Here is a 22,212-nt window from a genome sequence, read left to right on the forward strand (position 1 = left end):
GTGTGGCCCGCGTGTCAGTGACGGTGGAGAGAGGCTACGATGAAGTATATGTCTTCGTATATGCTAGCTGGGCCTGGCCGTGTTCATACGTATTCTATGGCATATTTGTGAGAAAAAAAAATTGTAACGACATGTTTCAAAATAGACGAATAGTAATGACGTTTTTTTTTAACATCGAAAATTATAATGGTACAAATTAAATAACAAAAAAAAATTATACCTCTCCTTCATTTCAGTTTCGTGTTGTGTGAGTTGACGACGGTGGCCGTGGCCTTGCCGCCGGCGGGGGCGACGGTGCGTGTGGCCTTGCCAGCGGCGGCGGCCGCCGCGTTGTCTACGGTGGCCGCAGTGTTGTCTTCGGCGGGGCGGCTTTGTCGGAGGAGGCAGCGGGGACGGCGGTGTTGTTCGGGGCGGCGGCGGCGGCGTCTTTCTCGGATCCGGCGGCAGCAGCGACGTTCCTCATGGTACTTTATGTTCTCTTGTGTTTTGATTTGATTTGTATTGTGGTTGCGTCAGTCGCGGCGTTGATAGTGGGCTTGGCCGGGGCAAGCTCGCCGGCAAGGCGGCGAGGCGCTCCGCAACCTCCGCCCGTTGAGTTTCGATCCCTGGTTCGGATGTGAATCCGCAACCTCCGCAAGCTGCCTCTGAACTGTAGATGCAACAGCCCATGTGAATCGCGAGAGAAGGAAGAAAGTTTTTGCAGCTTCTTCCCCTTGTTTGTCTCTCCGATCCTCTCCCCCACTCACCCAGCATGTATGCACATCACAGCTTCCATCACCAATCACTATGGATGGATCCACCCAATAGCTTCCACGACATGGCTGCATGTGACTGTTTTGATGCTGTATGTTATTTGACAATCCAGATGCATTTTCTTCCTGCAAAAATGTTAAATAAGAAGATATTAGTTGTAGTAGAAGTTCTTTCTCATATTTGTTAAAAAAATTATCACCTATTCCTGTATTGTATTTGATATTGAAGATTGAAAATTCGTTGTTCTTGGCGACGGATTTTTCCTCAATACATCAGTTAACCTTGCTCCCTGTTTTTTTAAAAAAAATGTAATTCTGTTAGTCCATATAAATTGTTGTATCTTACATGCAGTTTTCAAAGAAGAAAGTGCTACAAACATTCGAAGTCCTGACCATGCTGGTATCTCTACTCATTTAAGCTTATTATTATTTTTTGCAAATTTCCTAATTCCTAGATCTAATTTTGGTGGAACAGTAAATGTAGTTAGTTAGATAATATGTGTTTTGCTCTGCGAAACGGAAAGGAGATTGCTTATATGCAGATCTATGTCTATTTCAAATATGTACAACTAATCACAGAGCACATTAACACCCTGATGCGTACATAGTGGATCAGTTGTATTACTAAAATGACACTTATCAATTATTAAAATATCATTAGCTTCTTTTTATTTTAATCTGGACTTCATGTTTTTTTTTGTTATGTGTGGATGTCCCTCGCACATTTCTGTGCTTTTAGCCGTTTTTGTTAAATTCCGACCTAGTGTGTGTGGTTTCTAGCTTTGGTGTGAGTGTGATTGTGTTTTCTGGTTTGTTTGTTTGTGTGTCTGTGTCTCTCTCCCTCTGTTTGTGTGTGTTTTTGTGGGCCCTTTTCTTTTTATTTTTCTCTTTATTTAGTTTAGTTTTTTTGTACATTTGTATGCTAGCTTTGTGGTCTCTGTGTGAGTGTGACTGTGTGTGGGTGCTAGCTTTGGTGTGTGTGTGTGTGTCTGATTTGTGCACTTCAGATGGCTGTGCTTGAAACCACAGTTTAGCAGGGCACCTCTCATGGGTGTCAAGTTGTTCGCTAATCCCTGGGTGCTTTAGTGAATCACTGATTGTTGTTGTAGTTCACGATTAGAGAATTTGTTGTCCCTTGGCCTAGGCTTGCTGAAGGGAGCATTATTACTGACTGAACTGAATCCGCATAAGGTGACTGGCAAGTAGATTGAGAAAATCTATAGACAAGCTCACCTAAGGTGCTTAATCTGCTAGCAGTTTTGCAGCTAGTAAATGCAAATCATATATTGCTGTGTTGTACCTATACTGTCACACACTCAAACTTTCCTATAATTTGTGATTTAGAAAGGGCTAATTTTTAAATTTTAATGTGAAATCACCCATAGAGCACTGTGCTGTGCCTATGTTGCCTCACTTTCCTCTGCACTGGGATAGGTAATCAGGTATCTTCATCTCTTTAATTGACCTATCTGTGTACTATTTTCTGCAGACCTGTTCTCGAAGTTTGAAGATGATAAAGAGAAATTGTTTGTGCAGTATGAACTGCAGAGTAAGCAGTATGTAGCTAGTTTCTTCAGTTTTATTTTATGAGTTTGCTGCTCTGACATGCTGCCTTTTAACAGGGAAGAAGGAGAAGGCTACTCTATATAAACTTGAGAAAACATTTTCAGTGAAGTTAGGACTCTGATTATGTGTGCATAGCAAACTCTAATTATGTGTTATAATTTCTGTTCGCCTTGAATTGTCCTGCATATTTCTGTTTTTGTTGTCTTTCCTCTTGTCTATTTCTCTGTTTCCTTAATTCTTAAATATTGAGGTTTTGGGTGTTTTGACAGTCTATATATGTTTTGTGTCCTCCAATCGTTGGACCTTTGTCTCACTCTATATTTCTTAATAGGTTGCACAAAGAGAAGCGATCCTCGTATGCTCCTGAATCTAGCGTGAGGTACGATGGGGTTTACAGAATTGACAAGTGCTGGAGGAAGATTGGTATTCAGGTAACTTAGTTCTCCTGTATACATTACATATTGCAGATGTAGCTATACTTTCATAATATGCAGCTACTTATTAGCTGACAAAGTGAATAAGCATGTGGAAATGTATTTACTCTTCTGTGTTTTTTTGCCACAGGGTAAGTTCAAGGTCTGCAGGTATCTCTTTTGTACGCTGTGACAATGAACTAGCTCCTTGGACCAGGTTAGACAAAACACTTCGCCTCATCACTACTAGACTAGGCCCTGATCTTAAGGAAAAAAAGTGTGAGTCTTCCTGCTGACATCTATGCTCTGATTTTTAGTGATGATCACGGTGACCGTCCAAGACCCTTGCCAAAGATAAAGGAGCTGCAAGGTGCAACTGATATAACAGAGAGGAAAGGGCGTCCTTCATGGGATTATGATGTATGTACATCTGTTTCTTCTTTCTGTGTTACTGTACTGTGTTATGGATGGTTTGTATTCATTGTGATAGGAGAAAGATGGCTGGAAATGGATGGTGCCTCCGCCAGTCAGCAAGAAGTCTGTTCTCTCTCGGGCTCCTGAGACCGACTAGCAAATCCGGAGAGCAACAAAGCGTGCTCGTTTGTCTGTTGCTGAAAGGCCGCTTAAAGGTTCTTGCTCTTCTGTTTGATTTATTATTTATTTCTTAGGTGGCGTTTGGATGCACCATGGGTTTGTGATATGGACTGGTACTATGATATGAAAAGGTGGGTTTTGAGAAGGATAGCATCTCGTCCTTTTCCAATGTTCTGCACTGAGTGTTTGGATTGGGCACAATCTTTAATAATAAAGATGGTCCTCATTAAGTCAAAAAGAAAATTCAAGTAAGTTTAAGTATGACCACAGCAAAAGAAATCTCGTTGGAAAAATCTGAAGATTCTCTTCATGACATATCTGACGCTTTCTTCAACCTGGTACTGCAAAGAATTGCTCCAAAGAAGCATACAGGAAAGGTTACCATGCTTTGATGATTTTCTCCTGGCTTTTGTAATGTTGATGCCTGTGTTTGGATCCCTGTTCTTGGTGACCCAATTGGATGCAGTGAACATGCATATCTTGATGCCTGTGTTTTGAATATTGTAATGTTTTTGTTCTATTAGTAATTTGTACCAAAATTAGATGCATATCTATGCAAAAAGCAAATCTCAGATGAAGGTGCTTTTGGGTGGACTGGTTTTGATGGTTTACCTACGTTGCATCTTGTTCTTTTGCTTCTGATCTGGGTGTTAATTTCAAGTTTGGTCTTGCTTTTGCTTTGGTCCTCATCGTCTTTCTTTTGACTGCTACGGCGCCGCCGCCGCGGCCATCTATGTTGCCGCGGTTTTTGTTCTGTTACACGGCGCCGTGTTTTTTTTTTCTTTTCTTCTCGGTCAAGTATGTTTTCTCTGTGTTTTTCGTTCGGCTGTGAATTTGCCACGCAACTTTTCAGGAAGTGGAAGATAACTAACATAAAGATCTTCCAGATATGTGACGCACAGGTGTTTTTTTTAATTTTCTTTGCTTTGCTGTATCATGTGACGTGGCAAATTTTGATTTGTTGAAAAAGTGGAAGATAACAAACAGAATAATCTTCCACAAGATGTGTAGTCAGTCCCAAAAATAATATCTATTTATTATTAGGGATACATATACGTAGCTGCCCAATCGATGGTCGTCAGAAGACACCCTGCCGGTCGGACCGGAAATTTCCGTGGGTTGGGTGGGTGCTTCGGCTGCCTACGGACCTCTCCACGCGAGCAGCGCGGAGCCCGACCCATCACATGCGGTGGGCCGTGCGTACGACCTCCACGGACGCACGAAACCCACCGGCCCTGTATAAGGCACGATTATGGGGAAATCCGATTACGTTGCGTGCAGCCAGCCCTGCGGAGTGCGGAACTGCGGACTGCTTCTGACGTGCGGGGCCCCGCACCCGAGCCCTAGATCGGAAGCCGCACTCGGGTCTCGGGCACGCGACCGCCTAATCCCCGAGCCAGACCAGCGGCGGCCGGAACCGGGAGCCCCGTCGCCGGCCACGCCCCACCGCTGGCGCGCGTCGAGCGCCGTCTCGTCGTCGTTGAGCCTCCGCTTGGCGCCCACCTCCTCTTCCGCTGCCTGGAGTCCTCCCCTCGCGCCGCCGACACCGGCGGGTAGGATCCCCGCGCCCTCGACCCGCAGATCCGGCCGCGGCCCAGGTAATCGAAGCGCCTGCTCTTTGGGAGTCAAATGCTTACTGGGGTTGGTTCATGACTTCTCTCCTTGAATTCGGCTTGATTAATCCGAGTCGGCCACACGGATCCGTACTCTACTGAAAACCAGAACGAAGGATTAGGTTTTTCTGTGCTCGCTTATAGGCTGCTTGCTTTCTCAAAGTAATGTATCATGGTACACTGAACGCCTCCTCTCTGTGATTGAGAAAAGGAGCAGCAAGTTCACTTCTTCACATGGACGTTGTATGTGTTTTTAGTACTTCATCCTGGATTGATATGTTTAAAATGCACATGAATCAGAATATTGCTAGTATTCCCACACCAGTTAATTTCAAGTTTGATTGTGGAAGAGGTAACCAATTAGTAGTTTTGTCATTCGTTCCGCTCACTAGGGCGTGATTGGTTCTGGTTTATAGGTAACCAGGCTGGCATGTAGCAGCTAGGCTCTCGCCTATCTCAGCATGTAGGAGCACCTTGTTTGGCTTACGTTACCATCCATACCATCTCATCGCACTTGATTGGTGGGTCTCTGCATGTAGGAGCACCTTGTTTGGCTTACGTTACCGTCCATACCATCTCATCGCAGAACTTGATTGGGTGGTCTCTCCATACTCGCTCCATGCATGCGCCAAAGAGAGCAGTGGACGCGTGACGTGCACTGCATGAGCTAGGCTCGCCAGAAACAAAATCCGATTTCATTTCTCGGGCCGATTTGCACCCACAAATCCTGGCCCACATGGACGTCCGGCCAACCAAACATCTACCTCCTGCATGCTGCATCCAACCAGCCTGGTCGGACCACGTGCGGGAAACCAATCATGCCCTAGACATCTAGTCATTTCCATAGGAGCAGTACCTTCTGTTTGCGCATTAAATCCTATATTTCTACAACTATTTGCGAAGCTGAACTCCTGATGTTTAGGTTGTTATTAAACATTGCGTTTAATCATTGGAGATGTTTGTTACCTACGCACATGGAGTGTCTAAAAGAAATCGGCGTAATTCTTGAACTTGTTGTCTCTTTGTAGGAAGGAGACACTTATGGCGAAGGGACAAATATTAGCTGTTCTTCAAATAGGTGGAGAATTCACCACCGATGAAGATGGACACATGTCATATTCTGGTGGAGAGGCACATGCTATGCATGTCCAAAGTGACTGGACTTTTAGTGCATTTAAGCAAGAGATATCGTCGACACTTAACAATCTGAAGCTTGACCAGTTTGCATTCAAGTATTTCCTTCCAAAGAATGATAAAACTTTGATCTCTATTTCCAATGACAAGGACCTACGACGCATGGTTGAATTCCATGCAGAGTCAGATTCAACATACATTTATGTCATGAAGAAAGCTGACAACAGGTACTTGTCTACTGTCCTAATTTCTTGTGGCCGCATTAGTAAATTGCAGAATGACATGAGGCAATTTTTTCAGGTCAAAGAGCATTCTTGCTGTCTCGGCCACTCCCACAGATGCCTTTGCCATTGCCCCAACAACTCAGGATGGGTCTAAGAGACAAAAGGTTTGTGCAAGTTGGAAGAATGTGATAACTGGAGTTGGCCAAGTGTTTGAAGGACCTAAGGATTTCCGTGATGCCTTGCATAAGTATGCCATTGCACATAGGTTCCATTATAGATTTATCAAGAACGATTCATCTCGTGTGACTGCTGAGTGTACTGATGAAGGTTGCCCATGGCGAATACATGCTTCTAAGTCCCCTGCAAAGAAAGAATTTATGATCAAGAAAATATCTGAAAGCCACACCTGTGAATCAGAAACAGCCAAAAGTAATCGGTTGGCTTCTCAGCGATGGGTTGCTAGTGTCATAAAAGAAAAGTTGCGTGATAGTCCAAACTACAGACCAAGAGATATTGCAAATGATCTTCAACGAGAGTATGGACTATGCCTGAACTATTCACAGGCTTGGCGTGGAAGATCAATTGCTCAGAAGGAACTTTATAGTACACACGAAGAGGCATGCAGTCAGCTGCCTTGGTTTTGTCAAAGGATTGTAGGGACAAACCCTGGAAGTGTGGCAACTGTAGTGGCCTTGGAAGATTCAAAGTTTCGTTTCTTTGTTGCATTCCATGCGTCACTCCATGGTTTTGAGCATGGGTGCAGGCCGCTACTTTTGCTTGAAGCGATAACTGCAAAGCCCAATAAGCATTGGAAGCTACTGGCTGCTGCTTCAGTTGATGGTGAAGGTGATGTGTTCCCAGTTGCTTTTGGTGTTGTGGATGATGAGTCGCATGAAAATTGGCATTGGTTTCTCGAGCAACTAAAATCTTCACTTGGGACATCTCGGACCATCACATTCATATCGAATGGAGAACATGGACTTTGGGATGTAGTATCTTCGGTTTTCCAAGAGAGTCATCATGGCTACTGTGTGGAGTCTCTTATTGAAGAATTTAAGACACAACTGGATGATGCATGGACTGAGGAACTAAAAGATTCCATGGTTGAGCATCTTAAGAAGGCCATATATTCATGCACAGCTGATGAGTTCAATCAGTATATTGAGCTCATCAAAAGTGAATCTGACAAGCTTGCTGATTGGCTCTTGGAGATCAAACCTGAGCAGTGGTCAGATGCTTTTTTTAAGGGATCACGTCATGGGCAGTATTCTTGTAATATTTTTGGCACTGTGTCTGAGTGGATTCCCACGAGATATGAGCTTTCAGTTGTGCAATTGGTTGACACGATAAGGTGCAAGCTGATGGAGATGATGTACACACGCAGGGAATCTTCCAATGCATGGACTGAGGTATTAACACCGGCAGCCAATCAGAAACTTCAGGAAGAGGTGAACAAAGCCCACACCCTCAATGTCCTTCCAGCAGAAAACGATGAAAATGGCAATGTGTTTAAGGTCTGTGATGACTCAATTAATGTTGTCAACCTTGACACATGGGAATGCACCTGCCAAAGGTGGCATATTTCTGGGCTGCCGTGCATGCATGCAATTGCCGTATTGGACCGCACCGGGCAATATGCATATGACTACTGTGTGAAGTACTTCACAACAGGATGCTACCGCTTGACCTATTCCTTGTCAATAAATCCCATACCTGATGTTGTTGTGCCGCCTACATTAATCGACGCAGCTCAGAGCCCAGTAACATACCCATGCCCACTGCGAACCCGGCGTCGGGTTGGCCGGCCAAAAGAGAAGCCTGCTGATCCTCGCATTGCAATCAAGAGGGCAGTGCGCTGCAGCAGGTGCAAGGGTTATGGCCACAACAAGGCAACCTGCAAAGTTCCTATCAGCACATAGTATTTACTCATCGAATCAGTTGTGCAATGTACATTAAGGTGGAGAGTTCGTGTTATTCTCTGCAATGTTAGTGCTGATGTTTCTTTTGATAGTGTGTGATACATGCTAGGGTTGATCTTAGCTTGGCTGGCCAAAAGAGAAGCCCGCTGATCCTCACATTGCAATCAAGGGGCCAGTGTGCTGCAGCTGGTGCAAGGGTTATGGCCACAACAAGGCAACCAAGTTCCTAGTATTTACTCATCGGATCAGTTCTGCAATGTACATCAAGGTGGAGAGTTGTTCGTGTTATTCTCTAAGATGCTAGTTCTGATGTTTCGTTGGATAGTCTGTGATACATGCTAGGGTTGATCTTAGCTCTGAATTGATCTGTATTTTCACCATTGCTTAGACTAACTGTATTCAGTTTGTGAGTAAAACACTGTAGCTAACGCTTGGGAAAGCCTTGGAGGATCTGTGTCGTATACTCGTGTTGCGATCCAATTTGCTCATTTTCTTTTCCGTTGTGGCTGCTGTTTGGCTTCCTCACCATCTCAGCAAGACTAAAATTAGCTATTCTCATTCCTTGGAGCGCTACTTATTTTGTTTGCCATTCATCAACGTCCAGACATCCCACTGGTTCTTTCAGGATATAGTTTCTTATTGCCAGAGCACTGAACATTGACCCCTGTTCTTTTGGCATTGTACATTCTGCTTTTTTGGCATGTTTGCTGCGCTATGCTTGTCATACTTAGGGACTGTTTAGATGCATTTGTCATGGTAAAAGATTTGTCTCTAATCATTTGCTGCTAATCTTTAGCCATTTAGACTTTAGCCTGAGGTGTTTAGATCCATTGCAAATGTTTAGCAATATGGCCCCGTTCGGCTTATCCCATATTTGGTTTGATTGGCTTCTTTTTTCAGCCGGAACAGTGTTTTTCTCTCACAACATTTCAGCCAGAACAGTGTTTTTCAGTCAATTTCAGTCAAGATTCAGCAAGCCGAACGGGGCCTATCAAAAGAAGATTGATTTGCCCTCATTTAATGACTAATTTGCTTCATTAATTGTCAGTCATGCATGTTGCGTGCTGGGCTTGTTGCTGCTGGCGCCTAGCTTGAAAGCATCTAGGCCCCTAGTTGGATTTCGGTGATTAATGTCAATACAAGATTACTATGACTAACGTGTGTTTTGCAGAGGCAATTAAGTTAGGTCATTGTAATAGAGATCGATTAGGCAATCGAGGTTGTCATGCCCCTACGATGGATATCGTTTCGGTTTTCAAAGGACGCACGACAAGGTTAAGGATAACTAGTTCTAAGTGTCAATTGGAGTTGGAGAGACACTTAGAGTAGTTTAGGATTTTGTTTTTTCTTTGGCCGTACTATGAAGGGGGGTATGAACGGGTAGCTTGACTTAGTTGAGTCTAGTGAGTTAGGTGTGGTGCACACTTGTTGAAACTAGCTCGAGGCAGCTCCTATGAATGCCTAAGATCCTTTGGAGCAAACTTCATTCATATATGTTCGAAAGTTGGAAGTGAATGGAGGGTCAAACACTGACCGGACGCTGGCTCCGGTGCGACCGGACGCTGGCCGCAGGGTCCGGTCAGTTCGTTTGACTGAGGTGGTCAAGTCTGTTGTGACCGGACGCTGGAAGGTTGTGTGATCGGACGCTGAGGGCTAGCGTCCGGTCGACTCCAGTAAGGGTCCAGACTTGGAAAAGAGTGACCGGACGCGTCCGGTCAGTGTGACCGGACCCCGTGTATCCAGCGTCCGGTCGTTTACAGTAAGCATCCAAGAGCGACCGGACGCGTCCGGTCGGTACTGACCGGACCCTGGCAGCGTCCGGTCATCACTTGAAAACTGGTTCGCGGGTTGAACTGACCGGAGCGTCCGGTCATCACGACCGGAGCGTCCGGTCACCCCGCAGAAGCTCATAACGGTTAGTTTTTCAGGCTGCCTTATAAATAGAAGCTCCACTCGTGAGTGGAGTAACTTTTGCTCATTCCAACAGCTGAGAAACACGTTTGTGAGTGCCAAGAAGAGCAAGGTCCTAGTGAGGTGTTTGTGATTTGAGAATCCAAGAGAGTAGCCTCACTAGCAAATCAAGAGTAGCAAAGTGTGCATCCATCTTCTCATTAGGCTTCGCGTGGTCAAGTGAGAGTTCGTGCTTGTTACTCTTGGTGATCGCCATCACCTAGACGGCTTGGTGGTGATTGGGAGTTTGGTGTTCACCCGGCGGAGCTTGTGGGTGACCCAACTCAAGTTGTGAGCGGCTTTGGGTGATTCGCCGCGACGGAGTGTCGAAGAATCAACCCGTAAAGAGCACTTGATCCTTGCGCGGATCAAGGGGGAGCTACACCCTTGCGCGGGTGCTCCAACGAGGACTAGTGGAGAGTGGCGACTCTTCGATACCTCGGCAAAACATCGCCGCGTTCCTTTCTCTCCCTATTTACTTTGAGCACTTACTTTGAGTATTTACTTTGAGCAATTCAATACTTGTTTTACATCCATAGAATTGCTTGCTTGAGTAAGGTTGGAACATAGGTGGTGAGTTCGTTGTGCATTAGTTTGATAGAAACACTTTTCTAGGCACAAGGGGTTAATTGGGCTATCCGTAGGATTTGTTTATTGCAAGAGAATTTCGAATTAGCCCAATTCACCCCCCCTCTTGGGCATCTTGATCCTTTCAATTGGTATCAGAGCCTCGTGCTCACGTTTTTAAGCTTAATCGCTTAGAGCAAGATGTCTCACGGGGATGGACCTCCTCCTATCTTTGAGGGAGATGATTTTCCATATTGGAAAATCCGCATGGAGGCATACTTAGAAGCTCTAGATGTTGGAATTCTTAGAGCCGCCTCTCAAGGGTTCCCCGCACCTAGGAATGCCGCACAACTTCAAGGCGATGAAGTAAATTATGAGAAATGGAATGCAAAGGCTCGCAACACCATTTTTAGAGGCCTTTGCAAAGAGGTGTTCAATCGTGTAAGGAACCACAAAGACGCCCATGCTCTATGGTCGGACGTTTGTGCGCTCCATGAGGGAACCAAGAGTGAGCGTGAGGAACGCTATCATCTTGTGATTAAAAAGCTAAATTCTTTTGAGATGTTTTCCAAAGAAAGTGCTAATGAGATGTATTCTCGATTAAATGTTCTTGTAGAGGAAGTCAATGGGCTTGGACTTACTCAAATGTCACCATCCGATGTTGTGAGAAAAATCTTGAGTGTCCTCCCCATTGATAAATATGGGCACATTGTGACCGTGCTACATCAAGGTGATCTTTCCACCGCTACACCGACACAAATCTTGGGAAAGATCAATGCTCATGAGATGTACATGCATATCACACCACAAGATGGCTCATCCTCTACAAAGAAGAAAGAGAAGGACTTAGCATTCAAAGCTAGCCAAGACAAGGGCAAAGCAAAACTTGAGTATGAGAGCTCAAGTGATGAAGATGATGAAGAAAGTCTTGCCCTCATGGTGAAGAAGACCACCAAGATGCTAAAAAGGCTAAATAAGAGTGGCATCAAGTTTGATGGCAAGAAGAAGTTCTTCACAAGCTCAAGAAGAAAGCCAATCTCCGAGATGGATTGCTACAATTGTGGCGAACTTGGCCATCTAGCTCATCAATGCACAAAGCCCAAGAAAGACAAGTTCAAGAACAAGGGCAAGAAAGATGATTCAAGTGATGAAGATGAAAAGAAGAAGAACAAGCCATACAAGAAGAGAGATGGCAAAAAGAGGGACTTCTACAAGAAGAAGAAGAGTGGCAAGGCCTACATTGTCGGTGATTGGCTCACGGACATTGATTCATCAAGTGGATCATCCGATGATGAGAGTGACGATGAAAAGGTGGCCGCCATTGCTATTGATCTTGCATCTTCACCGCCACCATCGCCATCATCCTCTACACACCTATGCCTTATGGCGAAAGGTGAACGCAAGGTAACTAAGAGTGATGATAGTAGTGATGATGAACATGCTAGTGATGATAGTGATAGCGATGATGATGACTCACCTACATATGATGATCTTGTCAAAATACTAAGAAAATATACTAAGATCATTAGAAAGAGTAGAGCCACAAATGAAAAACTTGATGCTAAAAATGATTCACTCTTAGCTAAGTGTGATACATTAGAAAAGGCTAATGATGAGCTCAAAGAAACAAATGATTCTATATCATCCAAACTCAAGGAGCTCAAATCTTCTAAGAAAGAGCTTAAAGATAAAAATGATAAACTTGAGTGGGTGCACAATGAGCTTGTCACTAGTCACCATAAGCTAAAAGATGAATATACAACTCTAAAGATCAATTATGATACCCTTATTATTGCACAAGAATTCTTACCAAATGAGCCACATGATGCTACTAACCATGTTGTTAAGATTGATATAGCTACCTCATGTGATGATTTAATTGATGAAAGCATTGAGCATGGATCTAGTAGCAAGGGCAAGCAAGTGGTTGAGTGCAATGACTATGATGAGTTTGTCAAGCTCAAGAGTGACAATGAGAAGCTCATGAAAGATCTTGAAGAAATAAAAAGTCACAACACCATTGTGCTAGAAACTCTTGATCATGACAAAGAGGTGATCCTTGAGAATGAGAAGCTAAAAGAAGAAATCAAGAAACTCAAGGAGGAAAAGAACAATGATATTCTCAAAGAAGAGAACAAGAAGCTCAAGATGGAGAAAGAGCATCTCAAGGTGGGATTGAGCAAGTTTGCTAGAGGCAAGCATCTCCAAAGTGAGCTACTCATGAATACCGTCATGAAGATGGATAGAAGTGGCATTGGATACATGGCAAGTATAGAGAAGAAGAAGGCTCAAGCTCAACACCAACAATCAAAGCCAAAGCCAAAGCCAAAGAGATGTTTTGAGTGTGGACAAGAAGGCCACTTTGCTCATGAGTGTCAAACTCCACCACCACAACCCTTGCCCAAGCATGCTAGACCCTTTGCTTTCAATGCTCACTACATGCTTAGAAAAGATTCGAGTGGAAAGATGAAAGTCATGTTCTTAGGTCCCCCCAACAAGAGTAGGCCTAAGAAAATTTGGGTGGCTAAGTCACTTGTTGAGAAGGTGAAGGGCCCTCAACAAGCTTGGATCCCTAAAGCTTGAATCTCTTGTGTGTAGGTGAACTACAAGACCGGTGGAAGTCATTGGGTTATTGATAGTGGTTGCACTCAACATATGACCGGTGATCCACGTATGTTCACCTCACTAGATGAAGAGGTAGATGGACAAGAGAAAATAACATTTGGAGATAATTCTAAGGGCAAGGTCAAAGGATTGGGCAAAGTGGCAATATCAAATGATCATTCCATCTCCAATGTGCTCTATGTTGCTTCATTGAGCTTCAACTTGCTATCTGTTGGGCAATTGTGTGATCTTGGCTTTCAATGCTTATTCACCAAGAAGGAGGTTGTTGTATCCAAGGTAGATGACAATCAAGTGATATTTAATGGATTTAGATACAACAATTTATATCTAGTTGACTTCACCTCCGAAGATGCAAACTTGAAGACTTGCCTATTCACCAAAACAACACTTGGGTGGCTATGGCATAGAAGACTTGCTCATGTTGGGATGAGCTCACTCAAGAAGCTTATGAAGAATGATTTGGTGAGAGGGTTGAAGGATGTGAAGTTTGAGAAGGACAAGCTTTGTAGTGCATGTCAAGCCGGCAAGCAAGTTGCAAACACTCATCCAACCAAAGCTTTCATGTCAACCACAAGAGTGCTAGAACTCCTACACATGGATTTATTTGGACCAACAACATACAAGAGTTTGGGAGGAAATCTCTATTGTCTTGTGATTGTGGATGACTATTCAAGATATACATGGGTGTTCTTCCTTCATGACAAATCCGAAGTTGCATCTTGTTTCAAGAAGTTTGCCAAGAGAGCTCAAAATGAATTTGAAGTGAAGCTCAAGAAGATAAGAAGTGACAATGGCAAAGAGTTTGACAACACAAACATAGAAGCTTATTGTGATGAAGTTGGAATCAAACATGAAGTCTCCACAACCTATACTCCTCAACAAAATGGTGTAGTTGAGAGGAAGAACCGGACTTTGATCACTCTTGCAAGAACAATGCTAGATGAGTACAACACTCCCGAAGCTCTATGGGCGGAAGCAATCAACACCGCATGTTATGCATCCAACCGCCTATTTCTTCAAAAGTTCCTTGTCAAGACACCATATGAGTTGCTCAATGGGAAGAAGCCGGACGTCTCTTTCTTTAGGGTGTTTGGTTGCAAGTGCTACATCTACAAGAAGCGGCAACACCTAGGGAAGTTTTAAAGGCGTTGTGATATAGGTTTTCTTGTTGGTTACTCATTAAAGTCCAAAGCATATAGAGTATTTAATCATGCCACCGGCTTGGTTGAAGAAACATATGATGTGGAATTTGATGAATCTAACGGCTCCCAAGGAGCACATGAGAATCTTGATGATGTAGGTGATGAACCATTGAGGGAGGCTATGAAGAATATTCCGGTGGGAGACATCAAGCCAAAAGATGATGAAGATGATGTACAAGTCATTAATCAACCCTCTTCATCAAATGTACCACAAGATGGTGAAAAAGTTGGGAGAGTAGAAAATGAAGATACTCATATCTCCCATGAACAAATGGCGGTACAAGCACAAGATGTTGATGCTCCACAACCTCCTCCTCAAGTGGTCAATAGAAGAAATACACCTCTCCTACAAGATCATCCACAAGATCTCATCATAGGGAGTCCAACAAAGGGGGTGATGACTCGATCTCAAAAACTTACTTCATTTATTGCTCATCACTCCTTTGTCTCTTGCTATGAGCCTACCAAGGTAGAAGATGCTCTTAAAGATCCGGATTGGATCAATGCCATGCATGAAGAGTTGAACAACTTCACTCGCAATGAAGTTTGGAATCTTGAAGAGCGACCAAAAGATGCAAGAGTCATTGGAACAAAGTGGGTGTTCCGCAACAAGCAAGATGATCAAGGTGTTGTTGTGAGGAACAAGGCAAGACTAGTGGCAAAGGGGTTCTCTCAAGTTGAAGGTTTAGATTTTGGAGAAACCTTTGCACCGGTTGCAAGATTAGAAGCCATCCGTATCCTTCTTGCATATGCATCACATCATGAAATGAAACTATATCAAATGGATGTGAAAAGTGCATTCTTAAATGGCTTTATTAATGAACTAGTCTATGTTGATCAACCTCCCGGGTTTGAAGACCCTAGATATCCTAATCATGTTTATAGGTTGTCCAAGGCACTATATGGGCTTAAGCAAGCCCCAAGAGCTTGGTATGAGCGCCTTCGGGATTTCCTTATTGAGAAGGGCTTCATCATTGGGAAGGTCGACACCACACTATTCACCAAGAAGCTTGATGGGCATATCTTCATTTGTCAAGTATATGTTGATGATATCATCTTTGGATCATCAAATGAAGACTCATGCAAAGAATTTGGTGAATTGATGTCTAAGGAGTTCGAGATGTCAATGATTGGTGAGCTTACATTCTTTCTTGGTTTTCAAGTCAAGCAAATGAAAGAAGGCATCTTCATCTCTCAAGAGAAATACACAAAAGATCTTCTCAAGAGATTCAAGATGGATGAATGTAAGCCAATCAAGACCCCAATGCCTACTAATGGACATCTCGACCTAGATGAGGGAGGTAACTCGGTTGATCAAACTCTCTACCGTTCTATGATTGGTAGCTTGTTATATTTAACCGCATCTAGGCCCGACATCATGTTTAGTGTGTGTATGTGTGCTAGATTTCAAGCTAGTCCTAAGGAAACACATTTAATTGCCGTAAAAAGAATCTTTAGGTATCTTAAGCACACACCAAGCATTGGCCTTTGGTATCCCAAAGGAGCTTTATTTGAATTACTTGGCTATTCCGATTCGGACTACACCGGATGCAAAGTTGATAGAAAGAGCACATCCGGAGGGTGCCATTTGCTTGGTAGATCACTTGTGTCTTGGTCCTCCAAGAAACAAAATAGTATGGCTTTGTCCACCGCCGAAGCGGAATACATTGCCGCGGGTGCTTGTTGTGCACAAATATTATACATGAAACAAACTTTACTAGACTATGGAGTAGTTCTAGAGAAAGTACCTCTTTTGTGCGACAATGAAAGTGCGGTAAAACTTGCAAATAATCCGGTTCAACACTCTCGCACCAAGCATATAGATATCCGCCATCACTTTCTAAGAGATCATGCGGCTAAAAATGATATATCACTAGAAGGTGTAAGATCCGAAGATCAATTAGCGGATATCTTCACTAAACCGCTAGATGAAGCTACATTTTGTAGATTGCGGAACGAGCTCAATGTACTTGATTTTAGTAACTTCACAAAAAATTGAGCTTGTGTTGTCCCTTGCATTCATTGTAAAATACAACATGTTTAATTTGTGGCAATGCATATAGGTCTTGTCTAACATGGTTAAGATAACCGCCGAAAAGCGTGTGAAGAAGCTTAACCTTGGATCAAACTTGACAAGCAACTAGATTTACTTACAAGTATTACATATGCATGAATGTTGTTTTGTCATTTTGTTCCATTTGCCCTCTTGTTGCCTATTTTCTTAAAAAGAATTATAGCCTAAGGCATAATATTTTGAAAAATATGAGGGTTTGAGAGAGGTCACTCACATCAGTCCCAATTGGTGTTTATTTGGATCTTATTCAAGTTGGGACTTGATTGGGAACAGGTAGCGCGAAGGCATGTTGAAGAATTGCTGGAAAAGGTGCACCGGACGCTGCACCGGACGCTGCTGTCCAGCGTCCGGTCAGTTCACAGAAGGTGAACTGCTGTTGAAGGAGTGACCGGACGCTGCGTCTGTGCGTCCGGTCAGAAAGGGTCCAGCGTCCGGGCGATGAAGAAAGGGCGAGCTGTACTGACCGGACCCTGCCTGCGTCCGGTCATGGACCACCGGACGCGTCCGGTCGCGATTCCAGAGGATTTGGACCTCTCTGGAATCGACCGGACGCTGGGTGGTAGCGTCCGGTCGCTACCACCGGAGCGTCTGGTCAGTGGATCTCGCGCGTCTTAAGGACTCTTTTCCCGTTTCCTTCTTTGTCGCGTGTTGGGGGTTATATATCCGGATCTCCTTTTCTTCTTTGACCTCAGCCCGAGCCGCCGCCGTGCCCTAGCCCACGCGCCACCAAGCCACGCCGCCGCTGCCTCACCGAACCCGCCGCAGCCTGCCTTGCCGCACCGTTGCGCCGCCGTCACCTCGCGCCCCACCTACGCCCGCGCCTCTGTACGCCTGTCTAGCCGCGCCGTCGTGTCTTCGCCTCGCCGCGCCTCCACGCTCGCCCCCCCCCGCTCGCCAGTCGCGCTCCAGCCGAACCACCGCGCCAGCTCGCCTCTGCTGCACCTCGCCGGTCACCTCGGGCCCAAGCTCGCTGCCCAATCATTGCCCAGGGCTATCCTCCCATTGATTGGTATGGAAATCTTTGTGTTTCAATCTTGATCTCAAAATTGTGACCTAGATCAAATTCTAATCGCACTGATTCCCCATTGCATTCAGGGCATTTGACCTAACCCTAGCCGGTTCCGAGATCCCCCGCGTGACAACTTACCTCTTCTCGGTTCGCGGTTCGTCAGGTAGAAAGCCATATGATTCAATTTCGCATCTACATTGCTTTCTCTATTAGGATTTCGCATCTATTAGATATATGGTATTTATTTGTATATCCATCTATTCTATCGTGTAGCGAGTCGGTCCCGTTGTGTTTCGTCTGGCAGTTGGCAGTAAACTCGGAGCCAAGCTCGCGAGTAAGGATCGAGGCCAAGCCTCGAAAGCAGCAGTTTGACAGTTGATCTTCATCAGCGACAGTTCACCATCTTGTCAGTTCAGATGGCTCGCACCAAGAATGTTGGTGGTGGTCCAGGTGATGATGATCGGAGGCCCCCGCCTCGTCAGCCAGCCGGATCCAAAGGCAAGTCAACCAAGCAAGTAACATCCAAGAAGCGGAAGTACCCCGACGCAGAGACAGCAAGAGCAGCAGCTGTTGCAGAGGCCGCAGAGCGTGCCGAGAGAGGTGGTACCCGCAGCGGAGTTGTCATTGCAGATCAGCCAGTTTCACCCGCAGTCAGAGCTGCGATTGAGGAGGCTGAGCGTCGTCATGGTAGTCCAGCTGGGACTGCCACGTTGGCAGGACGACGGGTTGCCATTGAGGAGGGTCTGTCAGCACAGGAGCAGCCCCCACCAGCAGAGCCTCAGCCAGCCCAGGAGACTCAGGAGAGTCAGGAGACCGAGCCGGCACCTCAGCTACGCCGCTCGAGTCGTACCAGTGCTGCAGTTCCACCGAGGCCAGTTACACGGCGCAGGGGTTCACGTCCCCCGCCCAGACCAGAGGGTCCGCCTCTAGTGGTACACCTCGACTTGAGGGCCGCTACAGCCAGGCAGGTTCAGCAGCTGCGGTTTGTTGAGTTTGAGATCTGGTTTCCTCCGAGGAGGGATGAGAGAGCAGCTGAGGGGTTCTACACGCCACTGCATGAGGATTTCTACAATGCATATCTTAACAGTGGGGCAGTGTTCAGATCACAGAGGGTCTGTCAGATAGAGTCCATTGTGGCAGCAGCCAGAGAGGGCATTCGGCAATACTTGTCATATTTGCCAGGACTGTCAGATCTGATTGGACGGACAGGGATATATGTACCTTCTTGGGTCCGTCAGTTTTATGCCTCGCTCTATGTTGATCCTCATCACAGATTCATTCACTTTGCTTTCAACGGCAAAGACCACAGAGTGACTAGTGGCAGAGCCAGGGAGATACTGAGACTACAGGAGCAGCCTGTAAAGATGCATGAGGTTTGCTATGGACAGCAGGGACCTCCCAGGCGTCCCCATGGAGGGTTGGTACCCCCTACAGACTTAGTGCGGCATTGCTTCAAGGAGCCGTTTGGTGAGGGGTCGAGCAGGAACCCCAGTGACTTGACTCCTACAGCGAGGATACTAGAGGCCATCATCAGGAGGACACTGCTTCCCAGGTTGGGATACAGGGAGGGCCTGACTCGCTTACAGCTCTGGCTTCTCAATGCCATCATGCAGATGACAGTGTTTGACATCTGGGACCTCCTTCTTTCTGAGATGGAGGATACTATAGCTGAGGGATTCAAGGGTCGCAGGCAGCTTCCCTATGCTCACTGGATCACCTTCCTCATTCGTAGAGTTGTGATGGATAAGCCCCCTAGCATGATGGATGAGTATACAGGTGCCACCACAGAGTTCCTAGCTTACAACCTGTCACAGCGGATCAGACACGCCACTCCTCAGGCACCCAGTCAGCCTAGCCGTCGCCCCGACGTGCCAGAGTCTGCAGCTCAGCAGGATGAGATCATCAGAGGGATTGCAGCTACTGAGGAGGAGGAGCTAGAGGCATAGCAGGAGGTGAGCGAGTACAGTGATAGCTCCGATGACGACTACCAGCCTATACCTCAGATGCCTCCACGCAGACACGATGCAGAGGCCGGTAGCTCTAGTTCTGCTCCACCTGCTCCACAGACAGACCCCGCTCTCATTGCTATTCTTGAGCGGATGCAGCAGGATTAGACACGACAGGCACAGGAGACAGCTGCCAACTTCGCACAGTTTCAGGCTCGTTAGGACGAGTTCCAGCGGCAGCAGCAGCTCCTTCAGCACCAGCAGTTACTTATGCAGCAGCAGCTCATGGGATTCATGCAGCATGTAGTGACAGCTATTGGGGTCCCAATGCCACAGCCTTCGCCCCAGCTTGCACAGCCTCCTACCACTTCGACGACTCCAGCAGTACAGCCCATCGGGCTTCAGAGTCAGGGACAGCCTCCAGTTCAGTTCACGTCACCTCCAGTACAGGTGTCCCAGTGGTTAGCCTCACCGGGTGTTGCCCCGCAGTTCATGCCTTTTCAGATGGGCTTTACACCAGAGCAGTCTTCCTCGCTGTTCGTGCCTGAGTCGTCAGTCTCCAGGAGTCTTGGAGCATCATTCAGCGAGTTGACCGGCATGCCTACTCCGCCTCACATGCATACTGCCGGTCCATCTACAGCAGCTCCAGCTATCATGACTACTCAGAGGCTCCCCTCGTCTGTCGCCTCGTCAGATCCTACGACAGACTTACTTGCAGCGTCACAGGCAGCACTAGCCCCAGCTCAGACCCAGACCGCTTCAGCGACACTTCCTGTTTCAGAGGGTCAGTCAGTTCAGAGCTCAGGATCAGATGATGATGCTGCCCAGTTCCATCTTGCTCCACATACTTCAGCGCCCGACTCGTCCGCTGCAGCCCCGCCGTCCGACCCTTAGGTTTTGGTGTTTGACGACAAAGGGGGAGAGGGTTTGAGTATGTAGACTCAGGGGGAGCGAGTTTTAGGGGGGCTAGTTATCTAGTATTAGCTTATTATATACATTTGGAGTTTCATTTGTGTGATACACTATTACTTATGCATTCGTGTGTTTACTTTCATGCATACTATTATATATATGTGATAGTGCTATCTACGTGATTGTGATATTTGACATGTGTGATTTCTACTTTGCTTTATTTATATGTCATATCACTTGAGTAATGCTCATTTGCCCTTTGCTTCCGCGGTTATACTTCGAAGCAAATGAGCTTTGTATTTAGTACTCATGCTTAATTCATATCCTTTGAGTACATTGTGTTGGCTTAGGTCATATAAGCTTGACTAACTCTTTTGTTCTTATTGACAAAAGCTTATATGAACCAAGCCCGTCAAAAACCTCACTCCATAACATACTCGAGGTGGTATTGTCATCAATCACCAAAAAGGGGGAGATTGAAAGCATCTAGGCCCCTAGTTGGATTTCGGTGATTAATGTCAATACAAGATTACTATGACTAACGTGTGTTTTGCAGAGGCAATTAAGTTAGGTCATTGTAATAGAGATCGATTGGGCAATCGAGGTTGTCATGCCCCTACGATGGATATCGTTTCGGTTTTCAAAGGACGCACGACAAGGTTAAGGATAACTAGTTCTAAGTGTCAATTGGAGTTGGAGAGACACTTAGAGTAGTTTAGGACTTTGTTTTTCCTTTGGCCGTACTATGAAGGGGGGTATGAACGGGTAGCTTGACTTAGTTGAGTCTAGTGAGTTAGGTGTGGTGCACACTTGTTGAAACTAGCTCGAGGCAGCTCCTATGAATGCCTAAGATCCTTTGGAGCAAACTTCATTCACATATGTTCGAAAGTTGGAAGTGAATGGAGGGTCAAACACTGACCGGACGCTGGCTCCAGTGCGACCGGACGCTGGCCGCAGGGTCCGGTCAGTTCGTTTGACTGAGGTGGTCAAGTCTGTTGTGACCGGATGCTGGAAGGTTGTGTGATCGGACGCTGAGGGCTAGCGTCCGGTCGACTCTAGTAAGGGTCCAGACTTGGAAAAGAGTGACCGGACGCGTCCGGTCAGTGTGACCGGACCCCGTGTATCCAGCGTCCGGTCGTTTACAGTAAGCATCCAAGAGCGACCGGACGCGTCCGGTCGGTACTGACCGGACCCTGGCAGCGTCCGGTCATCACTTGAAAACTGGTTCGCGGGTTGAACTGACCGGAGCGTCCGGTCATCACGACCGGAGCGTCCGGTCACCCCGCAGAAGCTCATAACGGTTAGTTTTTTCAGGCTGCCTTATAAATAGAAGCTCCACTCGTGAGTGGAGTAACTTTTGCTCATTCCAACAGCTGAGAAACACGTTTGTGAGTGCCAAGAAGAGCAAGGTCCTAATGAGGTGTTTGTGATTTGAGAATCCAAGAGAGTAGCCTCACTAGCAAATCAAGAGTAGCAAAGTGTGCATCCATCTTCTCATTAGGCTTCGCGTGGTCAAGTGAGAGTTCGTGCTTGTTACTCTTGGTGATCGCCATCACCTAGACGGCTTGGTGGTGATTGGGAGTTTGGTGTTCACCCGGCGGAGCTTGTGGGTGACCCAACTCAAGTTGTGAGCGGCTTTGGGTGATTCGCCGTGACGGAGTGTCGAAGAATCAACCCGTAAAGAGCACTTGATCCTTGCGCGGATCAAGGGG

The 22,212-nt window shown here is 45.9% G+C and overlaps 1 protein-coding gene and 1 pseudogene across 2 annotated transcripts; both read left to right on the top strand.

Annotated features, from left to right (window-relative positions):
- Positions 1-262: 262 nt before the first annotated feature.
- LOC136519921 (uncharacterized) lies at positions 263-3,470 on the top strand (annotated as a pseudogene).
- On the top strand, positions 3,224-8,744 carry LOC136519920 (uncharacterized). 2 transcript variants are annotated; one of them, XM_066513305.1, is made up of 3 exons: positions 3,224-3,360; positions 5,967-6,299; positions 6,373-8,744. In XM_066513305.1, the coding sequence occupies exons 2-3, from the start codon at positions 5,980-5,982 to the stop codon at positions 8,213-8,215; spliced, it is 2,163 nt and encodes a 720-aa protein (XP_066369402.1). In that variant the 5' UTR covers positions 3,224-3,360; positions 5,967-5,979; the 3' UTR covers positions 8,216-8,744. The 2 variants fall into 2 exon arrangements, with proteins under 2 accessions (XP_066369402.1, XP_066369401.1); XM_066513304.1 differs by lacking the exon at positions 3,224-3,360 and adding an exon at positions 4,428-4,923 and having other exon boundaries at positions 6,373-8,743.
- The last annotated feature ends 13,468 nt before the right edge of the window (positions 8,745-22,212 follow it).

This window comes from Miscanthus floridulus, chromosome 18 (assembly GCF_019320115.1).
Source record: "Miscanthus floridulus cultivar M001 chromosome 18, ASM1932011v1, whole genome shotgun sequence".
NCBI classification, from domain to species: domain Eukaryota; kingdom Viridiplantae; phylum Streptophyta; class Magnoliopsida; order Poales; family Poaceae; genus Miscanthus; species Miscanthus floridulus.